Raw genomic sequence first — 14,489 nt, 5'->3', positions numbered from 1 at the left:
CATTCTCCTTAGTCACTAGTTATCTATAGCCCTTACACAATGTACTGCCTGAAAAATCCCATGAATCCAAGCCCTAAGTTGCCCGCATCAAATAAGCAGTTTCAGGATACTGAAACTCAAATTTCTCCAAGAGACAGACACTTTACATTGTCCTGCAAAGCTCTTAAGAATGGGAAGAGGTGATATATGATGACAAAAAGATATACATCTTAAGAGAAAGAAGAATTTATCATTATCGAACTTCAGAAGTTCCTTTGCCTCTCAAAAAAAAGAGAGAAAGAAACATTTCTAACATCCTTACCAGTAAACGACATCCAGTGGTGCAAAGTAGTTGTTCATTATCAGGTCAGCAAAGTAAGCTTCTGTTTCCCGGCAGGCAGTTCCATTTCCAATCACCACTGTGCTGCAGCTTGAAGAAGAAACAAAATGAAAACAGGGATGAGATCAAGGCATGCTTATAAATCAATCAGGAGAAAATGGACAGAATGCACAAACAATATTATATGATGCTCATATTGTCTCATATATCCAGACTTATGTAGAATAAAAGACAATGCCTCTGCACTTGGTATTATAGGAGGTCAAGGAGAAATGTTTTATGGTCACACAGTCTCAAAAAACAGCTTTCTCCCCACCTAGAAGTAACCAAGTTTAGGCAAGAATAAGTGAACAGTTCAGTTCAGTCACTCAGTCGTGTCTGACTCTTTGCAACCCCATAGGCTGCAGGACACCAGGCCTCCCTGTCCATCACCAACTCCCAGAGTTTGTTCAAATTCATGTCCATTGAGTCGGTGATGACATCCAATCATCTTATCCTCTGTCGTCCCCTTCTCCTCCTGCCTTCAATCTTTCCCAGCATCAGCATCTTTTCCAATGAGTCAGTTCTTTGCATCAGGTGGCCAAAATATTGGAACCTCAGCATCAGTCCCTCCAATGAACACTCAGGACTGATCTCCTTTAGGAGGGACTGGTTGGATCTCCTTGCAGTCCAAGGGACTCTCAAGAGTCTTCTCCAACACTGCAGTTCAAAAGCATCAATTCTTTATCTCTCAACTTTCCTTATGGTCTAACTCTCACATCCGTACGTAACTACTGGAAAAACCACAGCTTTGACTCTACAGACCTTTGTTGGCAAAGTAATGTCTCTGCTTTTTAATATGTTGTCTAGATTGGTCACAGCTTTTCTTCCAAGGAGCAAGTGTCTTTTAATTTCATACCTGCAATTACCATCTACAGTGATTTCAGAACCCAAGAAAAATAAAGTCTCTGATTCCATTGCTTCCCCATCTATTTCCCATGAAGTGATGGGACCAGATGCTATGATCTCAGTTTTTTGAATATTGAATTTTAAGTCAGCCTTTTTACTCTCCTCTTCGACTTTCATCTAGAGGCTCTTTAGTTCCTCTTCACTTTCTGCCAAAAGGGTGGTGTCCTCTGCATATCTGAGGTTATTGATATTTCTCTCAGAAATCTTGATTCCAGCTTGTGCTTCATCCAGCCTGGATTTCACAAGATGTACTCTACATACAAATTAAATAGGCAGGGTGACAATACACAGCTTTGACATACTCCTTTCCCAATTTGGAACCAGTCTGTTGCCCACATCTGGTTCTAAACTGTTGCTTCTTGACCTGCATGCAGATTTCTCAGGAGGCATATCAGGTGGTCCTTTAAGAATTTTCCACAGTTTGTTATGATCCACACAGTCAAAGGTTTTGGCATAGTATTTCTGGAATTCTCTTGCTTTTTCTATGATCCAACGGATGTTGGCAATTTGATTTCTGGTTCCTATGCCTTTTCTAAATCCAGCTTGAACATCTGGAAGTTCTCGGTTCACATAATGTTGAAGCCTGGCTTGGAGAATTTTGAGCATTACTTGGCTAGTGTGTGAGATGAGTCAATTTACAGTACTTTGAACATTCTTTGGCATTGCCTTTCTTTGGAATTGGAATGAAAGCTGACCTTTACCAATGCTGAGTGTGGCCACTGCTGTGTTTTCCAAATTTGCTGGCATATTGAGTGCACCACTTTCACAGCATCATCTTTTAGGCTTTGGAATAGCTCAGCTGGAATTCCATTATCTCCTCTAGCTTTGTTCATGGTGATCCTTCCTAAGGCCCACTTGATTTCACACTCCAGGATGTCTGGCTCTAGGTGAGTGATCATACCATCAGGGTTATCTGAGTCATTAAGATTTTTTTTTGTATAGTTATTTTGTGTATTTTTGCCACCTCTTGCTAATATCTTTTGCTTCTGATAGGTCCATAATGTTTCTATCCTTTATTGTGCCCATCTTTGCATAAAATGTAATTGAAATGTAATATAACTGAATAAGAGAACATTCTAAGCCATAATAAAGAACTATGACTGAATCATGTGGTATGTTTTCAAGTAATTTCTGAAGCTTCCAACTACTGCCAAATCCATTTCTCAGATCTATGAAAAAGAAAGAAAGAGAGGGAGGGAGAGAAAAAGGAAGAAAGGGGAGGAGGAAGAAGAGAAAGAGAAAGCCGAAAGTGAAGAATTAAATGGTCACTTTTGCTTATATTACCAACTTTGTTTAGGCAGCTTTGAAGGCTGCAGAAGCAGGCAGCATTCCTCGTCTCCAAATAGCAAAGTTCTCCAGCAATTTGCCCCAACATGGTTTAACACAGCTCCTTTTCTCACACCAAGGCACTTCCCTTAATACCCCCCTCCAAATTAGGAACTTCAAAGGTTATCTCTGATTGGCTGAGCTACTAAAGTACTCAAAAGGTTACTTATTTTCATACTTGAAATTCAGCAAAAGCCTCTTTATTTTCTCTGCCTCTCGGAAGCCTTGTCCACAATGCAAGTATACCACGTCAGTATGAAGTATCTGACCTTAGGAAAAAATAAAAGGAATAAGCCATTTTGTAAGAAATTACAAAACATAAAACACCACTGATTTGATTAAGCAAGTTGAAACTGAAAAGCAAAATGATTTATCTTTTTTTGAAATGCAGTCTGAATCTTTTTTTTATATATATATTATTTCTTTTTAAAATGTATTTATTTTTAATTGGAAGTTAATTGCTTCACAATATTATACTGGTTTCTGCCATACATTAACTTGAATCAGCCATAGGTATACATATGTCCCTTCCCTCTTGAATCTTCCCTTCACCTCCCACCCAAACCTACCCCTCTAGGTTGTCCCAGAGCATCAGTGTGAGCTCCCTGCATCATACGGCAAACTCCCACTGACTATCTGTTTTACATATGGTACATATGATTCCATGCTACTGTCTCAATATTCTTTAATCAGATACCACCATAAGGACTCTGAAATTTTGTTACTTTTAGAGTTACTAGGACTCTATTTTGCTACACAAAATCACTAATAACTAGATAATATGCCATGATACCTTAAAGAGAAATGATTTTTAGTAACACTTAATATCAAAAATAGTAAAAGCTAACATTTACTAAAAATTTATTATATATCAAAGTGTTATAATACTATTCTATTTCTTCCTTTGGGTTATAGATATGTAAATTTCTTGACCTTGTGTAAATTTTTTAGCTACGTACTTGTGAAATGTGACCTGTTCTGTACTGAACAATGTTTCAGCCAGAAATACATTTTAAAATATGAGGGTAACTACCTAAAGAATAGAAGTGATGAGCTAAATGGCCAAGTTAGGAAGTTAGGAAAAGGACAGTAAAATAATCTCAAAGAAAGTATAAGGAAGAAAATGATAAAAGTTAAAAAAGCAGAAATAAATGAAACAGAAAAGAAGAAAACTCATATAACAGAGAAGATCAATGAAGTTTAAAATTAAAAATCACCTATTAAGAAAAATACATAAATTTTGCAATACCAACCAAGAAAAATAAAGATGATACAAATAAATTGTATTAGAAATGAATTTGAAGATGCAGAGAGAGTACTATAAAAACTTTATGTCAATTTAGATTAGAATAAATTCTGGGAAAGTCTTAAAACAGACTGAAAATATATATGTGTATATGCATGTATGTATGTGTGCATAAAATTTTAAAAAGAACTATCCTATAAACAAAAACAAATACAGTAAAGGATAAAAGCCATATGAGAGCTCAACAAATGCAGGAAAAAACACTGACAAAATACACTACCCATTTATTAATACTATAAAAATGCATAATATAAAAAAAAGAACTGGGACAGCAAAATAAAAAACCCATGAATATATTTATTAAAAAATGTATCCCCACAAAGCCCAAAAGATGAGCGGGTGGGAACAATGAACCAACAACTACCAAAGTGGATGTGTATCAGCATTTCTATCAGAAGAGGCAGAGCGAAACACTGGAGAATCTCATGGACCTGAGATCAGAAAAAGCCTCAAAATATCAGAAGGTACTTCCCTGGAAATCAAAACTGGTTCATTTGACACCAGGAAGTAAAACTGAAAAAAACTTTTGCATACTCTAATTTATAGGTCAGTATAAACATTGCACAGTAAGTTCAGAAAGGATTGGAAAACTCTGATCTCTGAACTCTTGAAACTAATCCATAGGATATTCAAGACAAAACGTCACAGTGAGAAAAAAACTGTTCAGAATCATATCCACACTGGGCTTCCCTAGTGGCTCAGGTAAAGAATCTGCTTACAATGCAAGAGACCTGGGTTCAATCCCTGGGTTGGGAAGATCCTCTGGAGGAAGGCATAGCACTCCAGTCCAGTATTCTTGCCTGGAGAATCCCCATGGACAAAGGAGCCTGGTGGGCTAGCCCTTGGGGTCACAAAGAGTGGGACACGACTGAGCACACAGCAAGGACAGTATGGGTGAAGGGGGCAAAAAGGTCTAGACAAAAGGGAAGAAAGCAAATTTTAACAAGTATAAGGCTATCTCTCTTTCCAAATAGACATAAAAGTTTTTTTTCTGAATAATTTGGAAAAAGTAGAAATGACAGTTCTAGAGATATGCAGCTACCCTAACCTAGCCTTCCATCCTAAAAGTTGAGGAAAACTCATTTTATGTAAAATTAAGCAACAGAAAAGCATCACAGTCAAATTTCACATAGAATGATTATTTCTCAAATCAGGAAACAAAAAAGATTAGTAGGATATCCTTACAGAAAGATGTGCCCCCAAACAGAGAAAAACTGTAACCTAATATATAAGAACAAACAAACAAACAAAAGATTATAGAAAATGAGAATGAAATAAATCAGAACTAGAAAACGTCAGAAATAAGATGAAAGAATACAGGAATGAATTAAATGTGAAAGAAAAATTTATTCTAGAAATGGAAAACGTAAACCAAAAGAAACATGAGAAAAATGTAAATAATCAAAAAAATAAAAGGTGAAGAAGTTCACCATGGAACTATAACCCATTTTTTATGAAGAAGTTCACCAAAGAACTATAACCCATTTTTTATAAGTATCAAATGGAAATTCAAAAACTTTAAAACATAGTACCTTAAATTATTCAATGGATGAATTCAATAGCACATTAGACATAGCAGAATAAAGGATTAATTATAAAGACAGTCAATGGAAAATAAAAGAATTGGAAATAGAAGAAGAAATTGAATGATCTAAAATACATGTAATTAGAATTTCAGAAAAAAGATTCAAGAAGTTCTACAAACCTCAAGCACAATTTCTGTTCTCCTCCTCTCAAAACAAACAAACAATACACACACACTAAAGAACTAATAAGTATGTACGAAAACTTTTGAAAACCAAAAAGAAAAAATTTTATCAGTTAGAGGAAAAAATTACCTTCAAAGAAACAATAATAAGATTTTTGGCTGACTTCTAAACAGAAACTATAGTAGTCAGAAAAGAAAAAAGACATCTTTAAATTACTGAAAATAACTGCCAATCTTGAATTCTATACCCAGCAAAATATTTTTCAAATCTGAAGGCAAATCAGAAACTCAGTCAAGAAAAAAAAAATTGACACAATTTTTCACTACCTGATCTACATTAAAAAGTAACAGGCTAGGGTTTTGGGAAGAAAGAAAATGATCTCAAATGGACATAGAAATGTAGAAAGAAATGAAGATAATAGAAAGGGCAAATAAATGAGTAAACAGGAAAAAAAATACTGACTGGACAAAACAATAAAAATGTCTTGTGGTATTTAAAATATATACAGTATTAAAATGCATCATACATAAATGCATCACAACAAAATATTTTTCAAATATTTTGATAGGGGATAAATAAAATTATTAATGTTTGAATCCAGTTAATCCTCAGTATCTCCATTGTGACCCAGGGAAGGGCATAAAAGTAAAAGTTGAGTGTTTAGGTCAACAGGACAAATAGGAAGGAAGTATGATTCTGATTCCCATATCCCTTTTTGTGAGTAAACCATCTTCTATTCCTTGAAAATTAAGATTATTTCCACATTCTCGTGAAATACATGAAGTGAAATTTGTGACCAACCAACTTCTATACCAAAAAAAGTAAAAGATATGCTTACTAGTTGGAGAAATTACAGCTAATTTGCAACCGTGTTTATAACCGGGATCTACTCCCATCAAGGTACGCCCTGGGACAGGGCTTGTTAAAAGGAGCTGACGAAGATTCCGTCCAAACATCATTACTGACTCCTTCTCTGCATCTGATGTTAGTTTGGCTCTTTAGAAACAGAAAAGGAGAAGAAAAAAGATAAAGTATTCAGTTTTTAGTTCACTCAAATTTTCTTCCAGAAAAAGAACACAATTTATTTTGTACAATTATTCCTCACTAGTGCATTCATTATAACAAAGTAACTTAAGAGAAAAAAAAAAATCACATACAAAATTGCATTGAGTCTCTTTTTGCTAATTTCAATAATACATGTACCACAAACAATTTTGTGGCATCAAACCTGCAGAGTTTGTCATACTGCCCTTCTTCTCCACCTACTCTCCCTTATATAAGTAATCTACATGTACACAGATATTTATCTGTGTATATGATAGAGACAGAGTATATCAAGATTTGGACATTACATAGAATGTCAAATTGAAGTTTATCAGCGGATTAAAAATATAAACATATGATTAGTGATAAATTATTGAACCCAAGTAGCCTCCTCCATCAATACTTAGTTTTATACCCTTCACCTAAATATCTCTCAGTGCCATGTTCTCATTCTATTCCATCCCCTTTGGCATTCTCACAGTTAAGTGACATGATCACAGATATTAATATCAGTCAAGAACCATACCTCATATAAATAACTCTCGAATTTTATCCAGAGAAGCTTTTAAAAGTCTAATTTTAAAACTTTTTCTAGGATAAAAACATATATGTCTGTACTGGACTTAAGGGCTTCCCCAGTGGCTCAGCAGTAAAGAATCCGCCTGCAATGCAGGAGATCCAGGTTGCATCCCTGGGTTGAGAAGATCCCATGGAGGAGGGCATGGCAACCCACTCCAGTAATCTTGCTTGGAGAATCTCATGGACAGAGGAGCCTGGCGGGCTACAGTCAATAGCATCACAGAGTCAAACACTACTGACTGAAGCTGAAGCGACTGAGCACATTGGACTTAAGAGGCATTTGGAAACCAAGTTTTACATCATTCATCTACTTAACAAAAGTTCTTAATGTATTATCTACTGAAATTCAAAAAGAATCTATAAAAAGTATCTCTTCTCTCTTAGACAAGGTTCAAAAAAAAGTGCATGCCAATGGCCACAAAAACAAAAGCAATTCAGACCACAGATCAGTGTTGAGATAGAATTATCTACATATCTAAAGGTATACATAGCTAACTAAAGCTAACAAACATTTGTTTTGGGGGCTTAATTCAGTTTCTTAAGGGTTTTCCCTCATTTTGTCTAATATTTCAACATCATTCTCCCTGTTTTCAGCCAAGCAACATGCAAATATCATTATAAGAATTTCTAAATCTTCACTGTTTATTTATTGAGTGAGCATCTGTATTCAGTCTTACATAAGGTACTGTGATCAGTGTGAGAGATACAAAACTAAAAAGAAAAAAACAAAAAACAAAAAAAAACCCTGCCCTGGAGATCACTGTCGAGAGAAAGAAACAGAAAAATTAAACAGATGAGTACAATATACATGACAGGGATGGTTAAATTAGGAGAACTTCCTAAAAGAAATGACTTCTCAGGTGAATCAAGAAGGACAACTAATAGTTAAGCAAACAAAGGTAGGAAGAGTGGCTGAAGAGCACAGGAGAAAATATTGCAGGCAATAGAAGCAGCATATATAAAAGTTCATGGCTCATTTACAGAAAAAGCAAGTAATATCACACAAAAAAGTAAAAAGAAATATCAAGACAAAGGGCTACAGAGGAAAGGTTTTTCTAAAGAGCCTGGATTTCATTCTGGAGACAAAGAAGATCCACTGAAGGATTTTAAGTTAGAAGAGTGTGAAATAATCAGATGGGAATTTTAGGACAGCAGTGTAGAATATGTATTAGGAAATTCAAGGCAGAGATCACCTATGACCCTAGTACAGTTATTCAGATAAGAAACAATGATATCCTGAACTAACCATGGATATATTTTCTCCTAATAAAGATGGAGATAAAGAGGAGCCAAAATCAAGATACAATAAAAGATAGTATAGAAGACAATATTTGACAATACTGATAATGTAGTCTTGATGAAAGAGGTATGTATAAAAAAAGGAAACATGGATAACTGATCACGAAGTCAGGGAAACAAAAATGTAGAAGCAGACTATGAATCTTAGTCAGCTGAGTAAAGTAGCTGCAAAATAATATAGTATATATGATCTCTTTTAATATGCACACATGAATGGAGAAAAAGTCTGGCAAACTAAGTAGTGGAACTACGTGCCTTTTTTTTTTTCTTTATGTTTTACTGATTCTTTCATTTTTCTACATTTGGACAAATTTCTTTTTAATTAAAGACTTAATATAATTTTCTTTAAGAAACAAATCTTAAGGGGTTTTCTCTCTCAACTGCTGTTAAGGTAATTACAAGTGTTTCTACCAAGTGACACATCTGTAGACAATGTCTGCAAACCAGCTTATGGACTAGAATTAAGATGTATTTTTTTAACTACAGGCATTTTAGAAAAAGAGAAGGGAAGTGCTCTTGCTTGCCACTGCTAACAAAAGTCAGAGAAGAATTATACATTAAATATCCCACACCAAACTAAATATATTAAATCTCAATGAGATTATTCCACAGGCAATAAAAATACTCACATCAAATATATACAAAAATGTCAAAAGCACCACTGGATGTTATATGCAAATAAGAAAATGATAAATATATAGCAAAAAGGGAATTTTTGTAAGATAATTTTTTTTTTCTTCATTAAGAACAAAAGCCCTTTTTAAAAACATTATATCCCAGCACTCAAAAGCAAGTTATGTTACTTCACAGACTTGAAATGAGATAGGGTTCCAAAAGAAACAATATTTTTAAGGGATGTCTGGGCTAAAAAGGATGAATCAAAACAATGAACAACCTTGATAAAAAGAAGTTGGACAGAAAGAAGCTATATGTCCTTTATTAAAAGTATCCGCTCACTCCCTACTCTAATGCCTCCAAAGTCAACGGTCAAGTCCAGGAAAGGAAAAAGAGACAAACACAAAGGCTGCTATAAATTCTAGTGAGGCTGAAGAGATGGCTACAATTTCTAGTTTCTGGTGACTCTTGCTAAAACCTTTAAATAAGTCAGAATAAAGAAAATCTATAGCACAAAGGAAAGGATATATGAAGGCATGGCTGGTATCTAAAGGCTAACTACCAAGATAAAGGTTAGAGAGAGGCAGAAGAGAGGGTTTTTACCTCCCAACATTTCTGTCCATCTCCTCCCCTACAAATAACTCAGTACCTCACCTCTTTTGCAGTTTTTTGTAAACCTTAGTTCTTCTGCTAGTCCATTTAGACGGTCACTTTAACAGTCTCATAATATTTGCTCATCACCGCTGATAATTATTCCTCCGAACAACTCCCATTTGGAGTTTAAAACATATACATTAGCTTTCTCTCACAGAAACATATTCATCACGCACTCTACTGATTTCCTGATGCCTTTTTTGGCTCTCTTACCTCTGAAACTGCTGCCAACTAACTTCTCTATTAACTGCCTAGTTTGTTTCTCCCAAGCCAAATCTCTCATCAATAAAACCATTTGTTTGGCTTGGTTGTCAAACTGAAAGACTGGTATTGCAGAACTGGAAGGGGTATACATTAAGTGGTCAAGATTTGAAAAGTATACTGTAATTAAGAGCTATGTTTTATGATCTATGCATGTGAATGCCTCTACAGATTGAAATCTAGGCTTTAATTTAAGACTCTGTGATTCTGACTCAGTTCTCTGGCTTGGTTAATGGATCGACAAATATTTACTGCACGCTTTAATGGGCCTATTACCATACATAAAAGTAAACAGTACACAAAGTTAAATAACACAAGATGCATACCTGAACTCTCTACAAAGGAGAGGATAAATAAGGCGTTTAAAGGAATCATCCAGTGAGTTGTATAAGATCTTCATTAACTCTGGCCTTGCAAAGCCACGTGGTCTCCACCTGCAAAAAAGAAAAGCCTATTCTAACACTGATGTAACAAGAATAAGACCATAAAAGGGCTCCTGGAAGAGGAGAGGGGAAGTGGAAAAGAAAAGGGGGAAAGAAACTTTACTGAAGCCAAAGTAACATAATCTGTGAGGAGAGGCTGTGATGTCTGAAAATTATTACTATGACATCTGGAGTTCTTATTTTTAAAAACCTGGTAACCATGGTCACACACAAAACTTAAGGAAGGAAAAACCTATTCTGAGGAGAGTCCCCAAGGCATTATTAATAATGGCCAAAATTGTTAAGCTATAAGAAAGTCACAAAAATTACTGAAGCACTGCTATAGACTGAATTATGTCCCTAAAATTAGTATGTTGAAGCCCTAACCCCTAAGTTGGATGGAGATGGGGCTGTTGAGAGATAATTAGGTTTAGATGAGGTCATGAAGGCAGGGTCTCCATGATGGGATTAGTGCCCACATATGAAGAAACATCAGATACCCGCCTCTCCACAATGCTAGGTGAGGACATAATGAAAAGGCAACTGTCTGCAAGCCAAAAAGAGGGTTCCCACCAAAATCCAAGTCAGCCTGATCTTGATCTTCGACTTCCAGCTTCCAGAACTGGGAGAAAATTTCTGTTGTTTAAGCCACCCAGTCTATGGTATTTTGTTATGGCAGGTGAAGCTAAGACAAGCACTGTATCCTTCTTTTACTATTTCTTAATCTCTTCCTGAGAGTTAAAATAGATTGAATAAAGGAGAAACTCTGTTTTATTCATTGCCTCTTGTCATTCTTGAGTAGAACTCATTCTATTCCTGAGGTTGTACTGCTCTATTAGGTAGCATATCTGCATACATACTGATAAATATAAATATCAGAGAACCCATCATTAGTAGAAATTTGCAAAGGAATAGTAAGATAAAAACACAAGCTAAAAAGGACAAACAAATTCAGCCCTACCCCTTCTGCATACTCTACAACGACAGCATTTCTGCCTGCATCCTTCAACGGCTCTTGAATAGAAAAATACTAATATTTTATCAATCATTCTTAATAAACCATTAATATACTTTAGGGACACTGTCATCTCCCTTACTTATCTCAGCTAGGAAATTAACTAAATTTCAGTGAACAAATACTTAAGCATTTATAATATGATACAAGAGCTTCCCTGGTGGCTCTGCGATAAAGATGCCTGCAATGCAGGAGACCTGGGTTTGGTCCCTGGGTTGGGAAGATCCCTTAGAGAAAGGAATGGCTACCCACCCCAGTATTCTTGCCTGGAAAATTCCATGGACAGAGGAGCCTGGCAGGCTACAGTCCATGGGGTCACAAACAGACACAAGTGAGCGTGCATGCAGACACACACACACACACACACACACAAAAGGCTACATAACAACTAACTGAATCCCTTTGATAGAAGGGTATTACTTGAGTAGAATACAGTTTTGCTTTTTAATTTGAATGAACATAATTTTACGTAGAACATATAGCCTTCCTTCCATCCAAACCCTGTTTCTCCCTACTGTCACCTATTCCTGTTGTCATGAGAGGTAGAGAGAACTAAGATGTGAATTAAGACACAATTATTTTTATATTCTGTTGCTGTTATAGGCACACCTCAGAGATATTGTCTGTTAGGTAGGTTCTAGACCACCACAGTAAAGTATCACAATTAAGTGAGTCACATGACGTTTTTGGTTTCCTAGAGCATACATAAGACTAATGTTTATACTATACTGTAGTCTTTTAAGTGTGTAATACTGTTATGATGATGATTCTTCCTCTAACTCAACAGTTAAACATCTCTGAATAAATACTAAGACGGGCAGCACTTTAATTAAAATCCCACAATACTAAAGATATGGTATATAAGATGTGTACACTGAAACACACAGATTAAGACAGAGGTCACAAACCTCAAATTCCTACATGGGTCAGGAAAGTACTGTAAAACTGGGGCTCTGTAACAACCTAAAGGGGTAGGCAGGGGTGGGAGGTGGGAGGGAGGTTCAAGAGAAAAGGGACGTAAGTACACCTATAGCTAATTCATGCTGCTGTATGGCAGAAATCAAACCAATGTTGTAAAGCAATCATCCTTCAATTAAAAATAAAGAAATTAAAATTAAAAAAAAAATTTTTAAAGAAAGTACTATAAACTAATGAAAAAGACCCAGGGCTTACATGTGTGTTTTTGACAGAGACATGCTTTGCCAACCCCTTTAGACAAAGAAATATACTCCACTTTGGCAAAGAAATACACTCCCCCCGATTTTGTATCTATAGATAAAGGTAGGCTCTCTCCATCTAGCTTTCATTTTCCCATATTTAAAACAGAAATGGATATCCCTATATAGTTCCCTTTAAATCTACTACATGACAATCTACTACAGAACCACTTTAGTGTAGCATTTTCTCAAAGTGATGACAAACATCTGGGGACAGAATGATTTTCTATAAGACTATCCCATGCACTGACACTAAAAGCTCATTTTAAAAAATAAAAAAGGCTAGTGGCCAGTCATTCATTCATTCATTATTCATATGATATCTGATAAAATTTTGTCTCAATTATCCATAATGAACAAAAGACTTCAGATATACTATACACAGGATGTTTCTGTTAATTCATCTTTTTCAAAAAAGAAAAAACACTCTTTATAAAAAGATTTGGAGAAGGCAATGGCAACCTACTCCAGTACTCTTGCCTGGAAAATCCCATGGGTGGAAGAGCCTGGTAGGCTGCAGTCCATGGGGTCACGAAAAGTCGGGCACAACTGAGCAACTTCACTTTCACTTTTCTGCATTGGAGAAGGAAATGGCAACCCACTCCACTGTTCTTGCCTGGAGAATCCCAGGGACAGGGGAGCCTGGTGGGCTGCTGTCTATGGGGTCGCACAGAGTCAGACACAACTGGAGTGATTTAGCAACAGTAGCAGCAGCATAAAAGATTTATATGATACAGATTAAACTGAAGGTCCTTCTTCCCAGAAATAGCCATTATTAATAACTCTTACATACTTCCCAGATAGTTCCTATTTCAACACACACGTTTTATAAAAATGTAAAAAGGATACACATCTATCCGTTTATTTTTTAACACAATGGACATCTTTCCATACAGATCTCGATCAAGCATTTTAAAAATGAAAGAAAGAAAATTCTGCAAAAACCTATAAACACACCTGTTTTGTATGCACCACTTGCAGAACTCTTTCTTTACTCCATCAGGAATGTTAACCTTGACAGTCAGTATCTTCAAATTTTCTCCACGGTTAATTGCCAGAATCTGAGTGCAAACATACAGAGCAAAGAATGATGATCCACAAAATATATAAATGAACAATTTAATCAGTCAACACTTGTGAAACAAATTGGGTGGTTACCCAGGTTAGAGTTCTATCAGTTGTGCATTCATTTATTTACCAAGAATGTATTCAAAAATACTCATTTTTTAATACTTTTTACCAAAATAAAATAGAGCTACAAAGCCTATTACAGTCACAGGAAGAGACTTCGGTGATCTAAAATCTCATTTCAGATTCTACTAACTGAAAGTTTTTGATCACCTAGAGCTCCAAAATCACTGCAGATGGTGACTGCAGCCATGAAAACTAAAAAGACGCTTGCTCCTTGGAAGAAAAGCTATGACAAACCTAGACAGCATATTAAAAAGCAGAGTGCCAAAGAATTGATGCTTTTGAACTGTGGTGTTGGAGAAGACTCTACAGAGTCCCTTGGACTGCAAGGAGATCAAACCAGTCCATCCTAAAGGAGATCAGTCCTGAATATTCATTGGAAGGACTGATGCTGAAGCTGAAACTCCAATACCTTGGCCACCTGATGCCAAAAACTGACTCACTGGAAGAGACCCTGATGCTGGGAAAGACTGAAAGTGGGAGGAGAAGGGGACAACAGAGGATGAAGTAGTTGGATGGCATCACAGACTCAATGGACATGAGTAAGCTCCAGGAGTTGGTGATGGACAGGGAAACTTGGCATG

The 14,489-nt window shown here is 36.0% G+C and overlaps 1 protein-coding gene across 3 annotated transcripts in view; it reads right to left on the bottom strand.

Annotated features, from left to right (window-relative positions):
* The window catches only part of SRBD1 (S1 RNA binding domain 1), a 227,919-nt gene that overhangs the window by 161,502 nt on the left and 51,928 nt on the right, over positions 1-14,489 (bottom strand). For all 3 annotated transcript variants that reach the window (XR_009599843.1, XM_012172342.3, XM_004005979.5), the window contains exons 10-14: positions 13,672-13,775; positions 10,387-10,494; positions 6,447-6,604; positions 2,772-2,862; positions 302-409 (exon numbers count right to left, since the gene is read on the bottom strand). Coding sequence is in view for 2 of the 3 variants with exons in the window: in XM_012172342.3 (XP_012027732.3) it covers positions 302-409; positions 2,772-2,862; positions 6,447-6,604; positions 10,387-10,494; positions 13,672-13,775 (569 nt within the window). In the remaining variant the exon portion in view is untranslated. The remainder of the gene's footprint in view (positions 1-301; positions 410-2,771; positions 2,863-6,446; positions 6,605-10,386; positions 10,495-13,671; positions 13,776-14,489) is intronic.

The sequence above is a fragment of the Ovis aries genome, chromosome 3 (genome assembly GCF_016772045.2).
Source record: "Ovis aries strain OAR_USU_Benz2616 breed Rambouillet chromosome 3, ARS-UI_Ramb_v3.0, whole genome shotgun sequence".
In the NCBI taxonomy this organism is placed as follows: domain Eukaryota; kingdom Metazoa; phylum Chordata; class Mammalia; order Artiodactyla; family Bovidae; genus Ovis; species Ovis aries.
This window is presented reverse-complemented; position numbering and strand designations above follow the sequence as displayed.